General features: G+C 50.0%; 1 protein-coding gene across 3 annotated transcripts in view; it reads right to left on the bottom strand.

The window, feature by feature from the left end:
- The window catches only part of ALDH2 (aldehyde dehydrogenase 2 family (mitochondrial)), a 53,330-nt gene that overhangs the window by 28,274 nt on the left and 10,553 nt on the right, over positions 1–14,503 (bottom strand). For 2 of the 3 annotated variants that reach the window (XM_011936643.1, XM_011936635.1), the window contains 8 exons: positions 11,237–11,341; positions 9,806–9,946; positions 7,730–7,809; positions 5,786–5,897; positions 5,155–5,283; positions 4,295–4,408; positions 3,542–3,644; positions 2,920–3,104 (listed from right to left, as the gene is read on the bottom strand). In XM_011936643.1, coding sequence (XP_011792033.1) covers positions 2,920–3,104; positions 3,542–3,644; positions 4,295–4,408; positions 5,155–5,283; positions 5,786–5,897; positions 7,730–7,809; positions 9,806–9,946; positions 11,237–11,341 — 969 coding nt within the window. The remainder of the gene's footprint in view (positions 1–2,919; positions 3,105–3,541; positions 3,645–4,294; positions 4,409–5,154; positions 5,284–5,785; positions 5,898–7,729; positions 7,810–9,805; positions 9,947–11,236; positions 11,342–14,503) is intronic. The other variant, XM_011936651.1, reaches the window with a different exon arrangement.

Below are 14,503 nucleotides of genomic sequence, written 5' to 3'. Positions count from 1 at the left end.
GAGCTGAGATCCGGCCACTGCACTCCAGCCCCGGTGACAGAGCGAGACTCCGTCTCAAAAAAAAAAAAAAAAAAAAGAAAGAAAGAAATGTTAATGTTCCTAGCTGCACTATTCACAGTAACCAAAAGGTGGAAACAACCAAGTGTCTGTCAACAGATGAATGGAAAAATCAAAATGTGGTCTATCCACTATCCACACAATGGAATATTACTTGGCCTTTTATGTTTCGTTACATTCTTGTTACAACATGGATGAACCTTGAAAATATGCTACGTGAGGCCAGGCACGGTGGCTCAAGCCTGTAATCCCAGCACTTTGGGAGGCCGAGACGGGTGGATCACAAGGTCAGGAGATCGAGACCATCCTGAGCTACATGGTGAAACCCCGTCTCTACTAAAAAAAATACAAAAAACTAGCTGGGCGAGATGGCAGGCGCCTGTAGTCCCAGCTACTCGGGAGGCTGAGGCAGGAGAATGGCGTAAACCCGGGAGGCGGAGCTTGCAGTGAGCCGAGATCGCGCCACTGCACTCCAGCCTGGGCGACAGAGCTAGACTCCATCTCCAAAAAAAAAAAAAAAAGAAAATATGCTACGTGAAAGAAGCCAGACACAAAGAACCATGTAGTGTAGGATTCCATTTGTATAAAACGTCCACAATAGATCAATCTATAGGCAGAACATAGATTGGTGGTTGCCTGGGCCTGGTGGGGGAAGGAATGGGGAGTGACTGCTAATGGGTACAGGATATTTTGGGGAGGTGATGACAATATTGTAGAATTAGTGGTGATAGTTGCACAATGTTGTAAATCTACTAAAAATCACTGAATCGTACACTAAAATGGTACATTTCACAGTACATGAATTATATCTCAATAAAGCTATGAAAGATAGAGATGTTGGAGGCCAGGCACGGTGGCTCACACCTGCAATCCCAGGACTTTGGGAGGCTGAGGTGGGAGGATCGCTTGAGCCCAGCAATTCAAGATCAGCCTGGGTAACATAGCAAGACCTCGTCTCTACAAAAAATATGAATATCAGCCAGGTGTGGTGACGTGTGCCTGTAGTCCCAGCTACTTGGGAGGCTGAAGCAGGAGGATCACTTGAGGCCAGGAGGTTGAGGCTGCAGTGAGCCATGATCACACCACTGCATGCCAGCCTGGGCAACAAAACAAGACCCTGTCTCTAAAAAAAAATCACAGAGGGGAATGTTGGGCACATAACCCTGTCCCATGGCAAGGCCAGTCCATCCTCAGACATGGCTGTGGCTCCCCAATGAGGAACCAGAAATGCAAATTGCTAAAAGAAAAAAGCCAGTCTGAGAAGGCTGCCTACTGTATGATTTGGGTAAGACAATCTGGAGAAGGCAAAACTATAGAGACAATAAAAGGATCGGCCAGGCACAATGGCTCATGCCTGTAATCCCAGCACTTTGGGAGGCCGAGGTGAGTGGATCACCAGGACAGGAGATTGAGACCATCCTGGCTAACACAGTGAAACCCTGTCTCTACTAAAAATACAAAAATTACCTGGGCAAGGTGGCATGCACCTGTAAGTCCCAGCTACTCAGGAGGCTGGGGCAGGAGAATCACTTGAACCCAGGTGGTAGAGGTTGCAGTGAGCTGAGATCGCGCCACTGCACTCCAGCCTGGTGACAGAGCGAGACTCTGTTTCAAAAAAAAATAAAATAAAATAAAAATCAGTGGTTGCCTGCCAGGGCTCAGGGGAGGAAGAGAGGGAATAGGTGGAGGACAGCAGGTTTCAGGGCACAAATCTATTTGTATGATACTAGAATGATGGTATTATACATATTATAATACATTTGTCTAGGCCCATAGTAAGTACAACACAAAAAATGACCCCAAGACTGGGCGCCTAAGGGCAGATTGCCTGAGCTCAGGAGTTCGAGACCAGCCTGGGCAATGGTGAAACCCTGTCTCTACTAAAATACAAAAAATTAGCCAGGCGTGGTGGTGCGCACCTGTAGTCCCAGCTACTCAGGAGGCTGAGGCACAAGAATTGCTTGAACCCAGGAGGCATGAGCCAAGATCGCGCCACTGCACTGTAGCCTGGGCGACAGAACAAGACTCTGTCTCCAAAAAAAAAGAAAAAAAAAGTGACCCCGAATGTACTCTACAGACTTAAGTTAATAATAAAGTACCAGTATTGGCTCATCGGTACTAACAGATGAATCGCGCTTGTGCAGGATGTGAATAAAGGGGAAACTGGGGGACCAGAGAGGTGCAAAGGAACATGTGGGCACCCTCTGCATGTTCAGCTCAATTTTGCTATAAACCTACAAGTGCTCAAAAGTAAAATCCAGGCCAGGCGCGGTGGTTCATGTCTGTAATCCCAGCACTTTGAGAGGCCAAGGCAGGAGGACTGCTTGAGCCCAGGAGTTCAAGGCTGAGGTAAGGTATGATTGCACCACTACACTCCAGCCTGGGCAACAAAGAGAGACCTTGTCTCTAAAATATAAATAGGTAAATCAATAAATAAATAAAATCAAACAGCTCAAAACATGAAGTGAAATAAGGTCCCTACACTAGTTATATCATGACTCTCAGACACCAAGTTTCGCAGGGCTGTATATCTTCTGGTGGATACATTTCTACTGATGACCAAGGTCTTGGAAACACACACTCCCTTTTGCAGGCACTTCTGGTATTTGTTACATATATGCAATTTACAAAGTGCTTCCCAGGATTAATTTCCACATCATAGCCACTCCATGAATGAGGCAGGGCAGGGCTTAGGATGGGGAAATGGAGGCTGAGGGAGGGAACATAGCTTCCCAAGGGCACATAGCTGCTGTGTGGCAGAGCTGAGACCTGAACCCAGTCCCAACTGATCTGAACCTGATGCCCTCTCTGCTTTTCATGCTGGCTCTGGACACCCAGACCCTGCTGCACTGCCTGGCTCACCTGCGGCCCCTGCTCGGTCTTGCTGTCAAAGGGGTTCCCGACCACCCGAGACTTGGCCCGGGCAACGCTCCGCTCCACAAACTCATCATAGATGTCCTCCTGCACGAAGGTCCGGGAGCCAGCACAGCAGCACTGGCCCTGGTTGAAGAACAGGGCGAAGTGGGCCTGCTCCACGGCCCAGTCCACTGCGGGAAGTGGTCAGGGGACAGAAAGGCAACAGTGAGAAGAGGAGGAGGACCCTGGCCCCTGTGGCCACTTGCCCAACGAAGCCTGTTTCCACCACTGTCAGGGATGATGCCTGCTGAGTGCCAGAGACAGACAGAGGGAGAAGAGGGGTGATCTGGGAGCCCACTGCCCACCAGGACAAAGGGCGTGATGGCGGCAAGTGGATGAGTCAGATAGCAGGGGCGTGGCCTAGCCTGATGCTGCAGAGAGCAGCCAGGGAGAGGCTGGGGACAGGCCAAGGCCAGGCCACACGGGCCTTGCGCTGGCGTCTTATCCTGAGGCCCGAGGGACAGCAACCACCACCACTGGGCAGTGGGGGCGACAGGATCGGCTGGACCCACAACACAGGCGGCCAGGGCTGCCTTCAAGGCCAGGCCTCCTCCAGCTGGAAACTCACTGTCGGCATCTGACATGATGATGTTGGGGCTCTTCCCCCCTAGCTCCAGGGTCACTCTCTTGAGATTGCTGCTCCCGGCAGCAACCTGGATGAGGCGGCCAATCTGTGGGGACAGAGAGACAGGAAAGAGCTCTCAGTGCGGGGAGAAAGAGCCCAGTACTCTGTAGACACAGAACAGAGGTCCCCACGGCTTGAGCGAGCAACTGGACCAAGAGAGACCTAGAGAATTTCACCAAATAGACATTCACTTTTTTTTTTCTTTTGGACAGGGTTTTGCTCTGTCACCCAGGCTGGAGTGCAGTGGCGTGATCTCAGCTCACTGCAGCCTCGACCAACCCTCCTGCCTTGGCCTTCCGAGTAGCTGGGACCACATGCACACACCCACCACATAAGGCTAATTTTTAACCACAATGGCAGTCCTGGTCAAGGAGTCTGACCTGGCCAAGGTGCTTTGATTTGGGGCAAGCGGTCAGCTCTGTGCTATGTGGAGCCTGGCCAGGCCTGGCCTCCTTAGTCCACATGGGACACTGGCCCCTCCCAAGGGCAGCTAGTGTGGCAACCAGACCACAAAGGGCTCAACCCTGCCCACCCCTCCTGGTACCTACAGGGTCCTTGCCTGAGCTCTGCACAGGTAAGTCCTGGAGGAAGAGGCCTCCACTTGACACCCGGGAGCTCACCTTGAGCATGTTGTCCACTGAGGACGGGGGAGCTTGGGCCAAGGAGGTTGCAAGCTTGAGGCCAGGGTCACCCTACCTCGGTGGAGCCTGTGAATGCCACTTTGTCCACATCCTCATGGGAGGCGATGGCGGCCCCGGCCGTGGGGCCAAATCCAGGAACAATGTTGACCACACCAGGGGGAAAGCCGGCCTGTGAGCAAATAACCAGGGGACATTGGGAGTCACCCTCCTGTTCCAAAAGGCTCAACCAGGGGAAGACACATCCTTTCTCAGAGAAGGTGGGACAGTCTGCCAAGGGACACACATGGGCAGAAGCTAGTTTTATGGGGCACTACATGGTAATTCTAAATGGGACGGAGAAGGAGCCTGTTCGCTGGGGTTCCCTGTGTCTTTGCCCCTCCCCTGACAGCATTCACTTAGAACAATAGTGGGTTTTTGCTTGTTTTTTGAGACAGAGTCTCTCTCTGGCACCCAGGCTGGAGTGCAGTGGTGTGATCACAGCTCACTGCAGCCTCCAACTCCTGGGCTCAAGTGATCCTCCTGCCTTAACCTCCCAAGTAGTTGGGACTACAGGTGCGTGCTACCACACCCAGCTGATTTTTAATTTTTTGTAGAGACCGGGTCTTGCTATGTTGCCCAGGCTGGTCTCAGACTCCTGGGCTCAAGCAATCCTCTGCTTTGGCCTCCCAAAGTGCTGGGATTACAGGCGTGAGCCACCAAGCCCGGCCTGGAGCAATATTTTTAATTCTTCAAAGGGGATCTTGCAGTGAAGACCAATGTGGAAAAGAGGTAAGAGGGAGCCACTCTGGTTCACATGATGATGGGGGCTCCAAAAACACACCCCCTGTTTAGGGACCCCTGAGACCCTCCTCAGAACTCTTTAGAACAAGCCTCAACAAGGGCATTTAGAGGTTAAGACCAGGACAAGCCACGCACCTCCTTGATCAGGTTGGCCACATAGAGGGCAGTGAGGGGCGTCTGCTCAGCTACCTTCATCACAACCACGTTTCCAGTCGCCAAGGCTGGGCCCAGCTTCCATGCTTGCATCAGGAGCGGGAAATTCCACTGCAACAAACAGCAGCAGCCCTCGAAATCCAAGCTTCCTCAGAGAACTACACTGGGTAGCGGAAGGTGGCACCCCCAGAGGACAGAAGCAGCACCAAGTTCTCTGCACCCTGTGTGTCTTCCCCTAACTCCGTCCATCGTGGTTTTAAGATGGATGGACAAGGGAGGTAGTGCATGAGGATGACAGAGACTCATACTTATTTGTGCTTTTACATCCATGACACCATGCTAAGACCTAATTACTTCCCTAAGACAGGCACTGTGTTCATTTCCACTTTTCAGATGGGGAAACTGAGGCTTGGGGGATAAGTGACTTGCCCAAGGTTACAGAATTCACGAGTGGCAGGGCTCAGACTCAAACCGGATTGGCTTTGTCAGAGCCCATCTTCTTACCTGCCACCCAGGCTGCCTTCCAACACCACCCCCAGAACCTCTGCAAAGAGCCTGGAAGACTGCCAAATCTCAGGGCACCCTGAAGAAACTCCAGGGAGGCTGGACTCACCGGAATGATCTGCCCGCACACCCCCACAGGTTCATGGCGGGTGTAGCTGAAGAAGTCTCCGTCAATGGGAATGGTTTTCCCGTGGTACTTATCAGCCCAGCCGGCATAATACCTTTAAAAAAAGAAACATTCAAGCTCTAATCAATGATTGTCAGGGACCCCTGCAAACCCTGGCAGAAAGAGAAGACTCAAACTGGTCCAGCTGAGTCTTTCTGATAACTGCCCTTGCTTTTGGCTTATTCAGAGAAAGACAAGTGACTGCTAAGGTCATGATAATCTACTCTAGGTAGCTAACCCCTAAGCCTCTGAATCACCTGGGGTTCTTGTAAAAAAACCAGATCCCAAGAGTCTACTTCCAATATACTAATCTCACTCACTGGGGCTCATGCCCAGGAATTAGAATTTTTTTCTTTCTTTCTTTCTTTTTTTTTTTTTTTTTTTGAGAAGGAGTCTCGCTCTGTCACCCAGGCTGGAGTGCAGTGGTGCGATCTCGGCTCATTGCAACCTTTGCAACCTCCGCCTTGTGGGTTCAAGCGATTCTCTACCTCAGCCTCCCGAGTAGCTGGGATTATAGGTGCCCGCCACCATGCCTGGCTAATTTTTTGTATTTTTAATAAAGATGGGGCTTCACCACCTTGGCCAGGCTGGTCTCAAACTCCTGACCTCATGATCCACCCACCTCGGCCTCCCAAAGTGCTGGGATTACAGGTGTGAGTCACCATCCCCGACCTTCTTTCTTTTTTTTAAGAAACAAGGTATTGCCAGGCACGGTGGCTCACACCTGTATTCCCAGCACTTTGGGAGGCCAAGGTGAGCGGATCACGAGGTCAGAAGTTTGAGACCAGCCTGGCCAAGGTGGTGAAACCCCCGCATCTATGAAAAATACAAAAAATTAGCCGGGCGTGGTGGCAGGCTCCTGTGATCCCAGCACCTCCGGAGGCTGAGGCAGAGAATCGCTTGAACCCGGGAGGCAGAAGTTGCAGTGAGCCAAGATGGTGCCACTGCACTCTAGTCTGGGTGACAGAGCGAGACTCCGTTTCAAAAAAAATAATAATGAATCAATGAAACATTTTTGATTAAACTAAACCCAGAGCTAGTAAAAGGAAGGAAACAATAAATACTGAAACAGAGATAGACAAAAGAGAATATTTTCTTGAATAGAAAAACAATAAAATAAACAAAACCAAAAGTTTGGTTCTTTGAAAACATTCACAAAATGGACAAACCTATAGCTAGGCTAAGAAACAGAAGGAAGACCCAAATAAGTAAAACTGAAAATGGAGACATCACTACAGATCTTACAGAGATAAAAAGGATTATAAGAATACTGTGAACAATTGTACACCAACAAATTAGATAACCTCAATAAAATAGACAAGTTCCAAGTAACAGAGAAAGTACCAAGAGTGACTCAAGAACAAAAGAAAGCATTTATGTCTAAGTCACAATTTGTGATACTGAAGGATTTTCCCACGAGCTGGAGTCTAAATGGAGTAGGCTTCTCTCACAGCTGTGATCCTTTTGGATTTTTGTAATTTATTTGTTTTTCGTTTTTGTTTTTGTTTTTGAGACACAGTCTTACTCTGTCACCTAGGCTGGCGTGCAGTGGCATGATCTTGGCTCACTGTGACCTCCACTTCCAGGGATCAAGAGATTCTTCTACCTTAGCCTCCTGAGTAGCTGGTATTACAGGTGTGCGCCACCATGCCCAGCAAATTTTTGTATTTTTAGTAGAGATGGGGTTTCATCATGTTGGCCAGGCTGGTCTCAAACTCTTGACCTCACGTAATCCGCCTGGCTCAGCCTCCCAAAGTGCTGGGATTATAGGCATGAGATACTGCACCCTGTCCCTTTTGAATTTTTGTAATTTAATTTTTACCTCCTAACAATGTTGCCTCCCCCTTTCCGCTGCCAGAACAAAGAACAGGAAAGCTGAGCCCATACCGGAGACATTTGAGGACCATGTCCAAATCCACCAGGTAGGAGATGACATAGGGTTTGCCATTGTCCAGAGTCTCCAAGGCCTGAGAAGAAAACAAGGTCAGCAGAGACGTGGGTGCATGAATGAGAGGAAAATAAAGGGCTGACAGAGGGAGCCAAGGCTGGGACTGAGAAGGGCTGGTGCAAGCCCAGGGTGAGAGTCCCCTTTGTGCTGCCAAATGTCACTGGCATCTCTGGACTATTGCCACGGTCTCTCCAAAGGCAGAGAGAGGGAGGAAGGGGGCCAGGCAGGATGAGGCACCGACTTCTCACTCAGTGATTTCACATAACACACTCTTTTAGCTTCTGTTCTCTGCCATATCCCGGTGCTGGGACAGAGACCAGAGTGGAGCTTATAGAGCAAAGAGACTGTGCATAATGACACAAGTCCTCAGTCACATGTGTTAAGAGTGCTAGAGGACGGACACAGTGACTCGCACCTATAATCCCAGCACTTTGGGAGGCCAAGGTGGGTCAATCACCTGAGGTCAGGTGTTCAAGACCAGCCTGGCCAACACAGTGAAATCCTGACTTTATCGAAAATACAAAATTAGCTGGGCATGGTGGTGCACACCTGTAATCCCAGCTACTGGGAGGCTGAAGCAGGAGAATTGCTTGAACTCGGGAGGTAGAGGTTGCAGTGAGCCGAGATTGTGCCACTGCACTCCAGCCTAGGTGAAGAGTGAGACTCCATCTCGAAAAAAAAGAAAAAAAGACTGCTAAAAAGTAGAAAGCAGAGAGCCAGGCTGCCCAGCCCTGTCCAGAAATATCAGCTAGAGATGAGCCCTTTAGGCTAGAACCTGAATGATATGTATGGGGCAACTGGGCAAAGGGGATGGTACAGATGGCAGCAGGGCAAAGAGCATCCCAGGCAGGTGCAAGTGCTGATGCTCAAAGAGGCTTAGCTATCATGCATGGCAGCCCAGGCTCGGGAGCACATGGGAATATGAGGACTGCAGTGCAGCATGACTCAGATGATGGAACTAGAACAGGCTGGGTCATTTTTTTTTTTTTTTTAAGACAGGATCTCACTCTGTTGCCCAGGCTAAATTGCAGTGGTGCCACCACAGTTCACTGCAGCCTGAAACTCCTGGGCTCAACCAATCCTCCTGCCTCAGCCTCCCAAGTAGCTAGGACTACAGGCATATGCCACCATACCCAGCTAGTTTTTTAACTTTTTGTAGAGACAGGATCTCACCATGTTGAAGGCTGGGTCTTACAGACCATGTTGAGGATTTTATCCTAAGGACATCGCACGCCATGCAGGGCATCAGAGTGGAGTGCCATATATAATCTGCCTTCTGGAAGGTTCGCTCTGGCTTCTGTGTGCAGAATCAACTGTGGCTGGGAGGAGATTGCCTCCTGGTTTCTTCTCTTCTTGCAGCCAGGGAGAATGCCCATCATGGAGGAGCCCAGGGAGAGGTGTCCATTCCTAGGGGTCTCTCTCCTGGGAAGGCCTCCCTGATACAGCTCTTCTCCCCTCCCTCAGATCCTTCTTGCTTAGCCAAACCCACCACATCAAAGGAGACACTAAGGCTGGGTGTAGTGGTTCATGCCTGTAATCCCAGCACTTTGGGAGGCTGAGGCAGGTGGATCACTTGAGCCCAGGAGTTGGAGACCAGCCTGGCCAACATGGTGAAACCCTGTCTCTACTAAAAATACACAAATCAGCTGGGCGTGGTGTCTTGCGCCTGTAATCCCAGCTACTTTGGAGGCTGAGGCAGAAGAATCACTTGAACCCAGGAAGTGGAGGTTGCAGTGAGCCAAGATGTCGCCACTGTACTCCAGCCTGGGAGACAGAGCGAGATTCCATCTCAAGAGAGCAAAACAAAACAAAAAAACAAAGGAGACACTGAAAGCCTCCTCTGGTTAGTACAGAGGTGCCCCCCAAAGGTGTCCATCCTATGCCATTCCCACCAGTCCCATGTCTGATGTGTGGCCCCTGGCTGTTCACAGGATGCTTGGTTCCTGGCTGTTCACAGGATGCTGCGAGCCCATTCGCCACGTGGTATCTGAGGGGGAGAAAGGCTGAGGACTCACCGCCAGGTAGGTCCGGTCCCGCTCGATCAGATCAGCCAGGCGGTTCAGCAGCCGGCCCCTGTGTGATGCGTCCATGCGACGCCAAGGTGAGCCCAGTTGGAAGGCGGCCCGGGCGGCCTTCACTGCCTTGTCCACATCTTCCTGGAAAACACAGGAAAACTCAAGCCTTCCTGGAAAACTCAGGCCTTCTCAGTAATAACCAACTCTGAATACAAACACATCCAGAGGGTCATCAGCACATCACTGAATAGAAAACCTGCCCCGTAAACAATGCTCCTAGCCCGGCAGAGCCCTGACCAGCACCAGACTTCAGCAACGGGGTTGAATAGCACAATCTTCCCCTCCTTTCATGAAGTCCTGGTGGGAATGAGAATCCGGACAATTGCTGTATTTTCTTTCTTTCTTTTTTTTTTTTTTTTGAGACAAAGCCTCGCTCTGTCACACAGGCTAGAGTGTAGTGGCGCAATTTCGGCTCACTGCAACCTCCGCCTCCCGGGTTCAAGCAATTCGCCTACCTCAGCCTCATGAGTAGCTGGCATTACAGGCAGACGCCATCGCGCCCAGCTAATTTTTATATTTTTAGTAGAGACAGGGTTTCACCATGTTGGTCAGGCTGGTCTCAAACTCCTGACCTCATGATCCACCTGCCTCAGCCTCCCAAAGTGCTGGGACAGGTGTGAGCCACCGTGCCCGGCCTGTATTTTCTTATTTTTATTTATTTATTTATTTATTTTTGAGACAGAGTCTCGCTCTGTCGCTCAGGCTGGAGTGCAGTGGCCGGACCTCAGCTCACTGCAAGCTCTGCCTCCCGGGTTTACACCATTCTCCTGCCTCAGCCTCCCAAGTAGCTGGGACTACAGGTGCCCGCCACCTGGCCTGGCTAGTTTTTTTGTATTTTTTAGTAGAGACGGGGTTTCACTGTGTTAGCCAGGATGGTCTCGATCTCCTAACCTCGTGATCCGCCCGTCTCGGCCTCCCAAAGTGCTGGGATTACAGGCCTGAGCCACTGCGCCCGGCCAAAAACACAAAATATTTTTACTAAGAGTCTAATTTAAAAATTGTAAACATAATATTATCAGTTTCTATTGGTTCCTACAGTCTATACAATTCAAACCTCCACAGGAGCTAGATCTTAGGAGACCCTAATTCTACCCAACAAGGTTTCCATCTGACCTTCAACTTCCAGGTCTGGAAAGGAGACACTGTATTAGATATTTGCCAAATTCACTTTCAAGTCTGTAGTTCTACACTAAGTGAATCAACACCATTGTCTGCAGGGAAGTTTCTATTGATTAATTTACTTGGAATTTTTCATTGGTATCTGTTACTTGTGAAAGTAATACACATAAATGGTGAAGCTTTTAGCACACAAAAACATACAAAATAGAAAACGAATCCATCCCTCCCCCAAGATAAGTCACCAGTTCTCACCTTGTCCCCTTCAGCTACCTGACAGATGACCTCTCCAGTGGACGGATTGACCGTGGGGAATGTTTTCCTGCTGACGGCATTGTGCCATTCATTGTTTATGAAGATCTACAGTGAGAAGGAAAGAAGTTCTCAGGACCAGCTCTCAACCTAATAATAGTGACTACCAGTATTGTAAGGGAAAAACAAAAAACAAAACAAGAAGAAGCAAATATGAATTAATTTCAGAGTGGTGTAGCCTAGAAATGAAAAGCACAGGCCTTGTAGACAATCTAGGCCAGAATGCCTACTCCGCCAAGTGATCTGGAGTCATTTGACTTTTCAGTGCCTTGGTTTCTTTGAAAAAATGAAGAGAATATTCCTACTTGTTCTAGTTATCCATTGCTGTGTAACACAGCACCCTAAAACTTGGTGGCTTAAAGTGATTTCTTATCTCCCACAGTAGGGTCCCCTGGTTGGGCTCATCTGGGCAGAGTTCCCTTGTGTGGCTACAGTGTGAGGGCAGCTGGGGCCATAGTTATCCAACTCTGAGGCTGGATGTGCAAGATGGCTTCTGCACTCACTGCTCTGGCACCACATGGCTGCTTGGGCTTCCTGACTGCATGGCTGGCTCAAGCTAGTCCGAATTCCCATATGGCAGCTGGTTTCCCCTGAGACAGTGTTCCTAGAGACCCAGGTGGAAGCTGAACGGCTTCCTAAGATCTAGCTTCAGAAGTCACCTGGCCTCATTTCTGCCACCAAATTCGGTTGATCAAAGTGAGTCACAGGCTCAGTCCAGAGTCCCAGGTTGAGGAGACAGCCTCCCCTTCTTCCTAGAAGGAATGGCAAACAATTTGCAAACATCTTCATTCTATTCCACTCCCACATAAATTCATTGTGAGAACTAAACTAGATTATTCTTTTTATTGTTTTTTTTTTTTTTTTTTTTTTGAGGCAGGGTCTCACTCTGTTGCCCAGGCTGGAGTACAGTGGCGCGATCACGGCTCCCTATAGCCTCTGCCTCTTCCTCCCAAGCTCAAGCGATCCTCTCGCCTCAGCCTCCTGAGTAGCTGGGATCACAGGCACATGCCACTATGCCTGGCTAATTTTTGTATTTCTTGTAGAGACGAGGTCCCTCTATGTTCCCCAGGCTGGACTCAAGTGATACTCCCTCCTCAGCCTCCCAAGGTCCTGGGATTACAGGTGTGAGTCACCATGCCCAGCCTTAGATTATTCTTTCACTTACTCAGCAAATACTTAATGAACACCTGCGATGGGCCAGGCACAGTTCTAGGGCTGAGGACACAGTAGAGCCAAAAGCCAACAAAGACCATGCTCTCATGGTGCCCAGAAAATAAAGAGGCAATCAAACACAGAAGACCACCTCAGACTGTACAGATGAAGGCAAAGGGAAGAAGAGGATCCAGAGAAGGTGACTAAGGTAGGGGGTAGAGAACTCCAGCCGTGGTGGTAGGGGCAGACCGCCCTGAGGAGCAGGCATTTGACCGAGTCCTGAATGATGAAAAGGGGGGGTCCACAGGAAGAGCCGGAGGACCAGCAGTCCGGGCTGTGGAATAGCAAGTGCAAAGGCCCCAGGGCAGGAATAAGTCTGGTAGATTTGAGAAAAAGCAAAGGTGGCCAGAGTTACTGGTGAACCAGAAAGGAAGTGATAAAAAACAGGGTCAGGGAGGAGGGCGGGTCCCAAGACGCCCTCAGTTCTGCCTCTATAATGTAATTCAGACCAGGCCATCACCCAACCAAGCCACATCTGGGCGAAAGACTGCCTTCCCCATGAGGCCAATGTCAGAGAGCTAAAGCCCCTCCATTCGCTCAGAGGAAGGATCTTTACCTATTACCTAATCACCTGTTAAAGTACAAGGCTGTGCACGGTGCTCATGTCTATAATCCCAGCACTTTGGGAGGCTGGGGTGGGTGGATCACCTTAGGTCCGGAGTCTGAGACCAATCTGGCCAACCCGGTGAAATCCCATCTCTACTAAAAATAAAAAAAATTAGCCAGGCGTGGTGGCAGGCGCCTGTAGTCCCAGCTACTCGGGAGGCTGAGGTAGGAGAATCGCGTGAACCTGGGAGGTAGAGGTTGCAGTGAGCCAAGATCATGCCATTGCACTACAGCCTCGGCAACAAGAGTGAAACTCTGTCTCAAAAAACAAAAATAAAAATAAATACATAAATAAAGTGCCAGAGTTCACTCTCTGCTTTCCAGGCACTGGGCGATGGTCTTGGGGAGTACAGAGAAGACATCTCCCAGAAAGCTGTCCCCTTCGGGCTTGGTAAACCAGTATCCTGGCAGAGTCCATGGTCACCTTGCCAGTGCTGGGGCAAAGGCTACAGGTGACATGAAGGCAAAGACATCTGTCTCTCTGCCTGCCTTCCTTGGGGGACCCTTTGGCCCCAGCATCCCTGCATGTTCTGGCCCTGGCCTAGAACTCCAGTGAGACATCTGTGGTCACTCTGGGCCAGAGTCTCAGACCATAAAGAATACCGAGCTGCCAAGCAAAGCCTGGAGCAAGGCTCACAACAGGGCTGGGGAGGGGTGGCCAGGCTCACTGGTCAAAAGCAGACATTTGGCCTGGCACAGTGGCTCACACCTGTAGTCCCAGCACTTTCGAAGGCCAAGGTGTGAGAATTGCTTGAGCTCAGGAATTTGAGACCAACCTGAGTAACATAGTGAGACCTCCATCTCCACAAAAAATGAAAAATTAGCGAAGTGTGGTAGCATGCGTCTGTAGTCCCAGCTACTTAGAAGGCTGAGATGGAAGGATCACTTGCTTGAGGCTGGGACGTTGAGGCTGCAGTGAGCCATGATCACACCACTGCCTCCAGCCTGGGTGACAGAGCGAGACTCCATTTCAGGAAAAAAATTAAAAAGCCCATATTTGTCCAGATTCTTTTTTTTTTTAAGAGTCTTTTTCTGTCACCCAGGCTGGGGTGCAGTGGTGCAATCACGGCTCACTGCAGCCTCAACCTCCCAGGCTCAAGTGGTCCTCCCACCTCAGCCTCCTGAGTAGCTGGGACTATAGGCATGCAACCACGCCTGGCTAATTTTCCATTTTTTGTGGAGAGAGGGTCTCACTATGTTATCCATGTTGTTTTCGAACTCCTGAGCTCAAGCAATCCTCCCACCTTGGCCTCCCAAAGTGTTGGGATTATAGGCGTGAGCCACTGCGCCCAGCCACCCAGATTCTTGTCTTGAACCTCTGCTCATGGCAAGCTCTGCCTCCCAGGTTCACACCATTCTCCTGCCTCAGCCTCCCGAGTAGCTGGGATTACA

The sequence above is a fragment of the Colobus angolensis genome, unplaced genomic scaffold (genome assembly GCF_000951035.1).
Source record: "Colobus angolensis palliatus isolate OR3802 unplaced genomic scaffold, Cang.pa_1.0 Scaffold10, whole genome shotgun sequence".
NCBI lineage: Eukaryota > Metazoa > Chordata > Mammalia > Primates > Cercopithecidae > Colobus > Colobus angolensis.
Note: the sequence above shows the minus strand (reverse complement) of the source record. Positions and strands in the feature narration are given on the sequence as shown.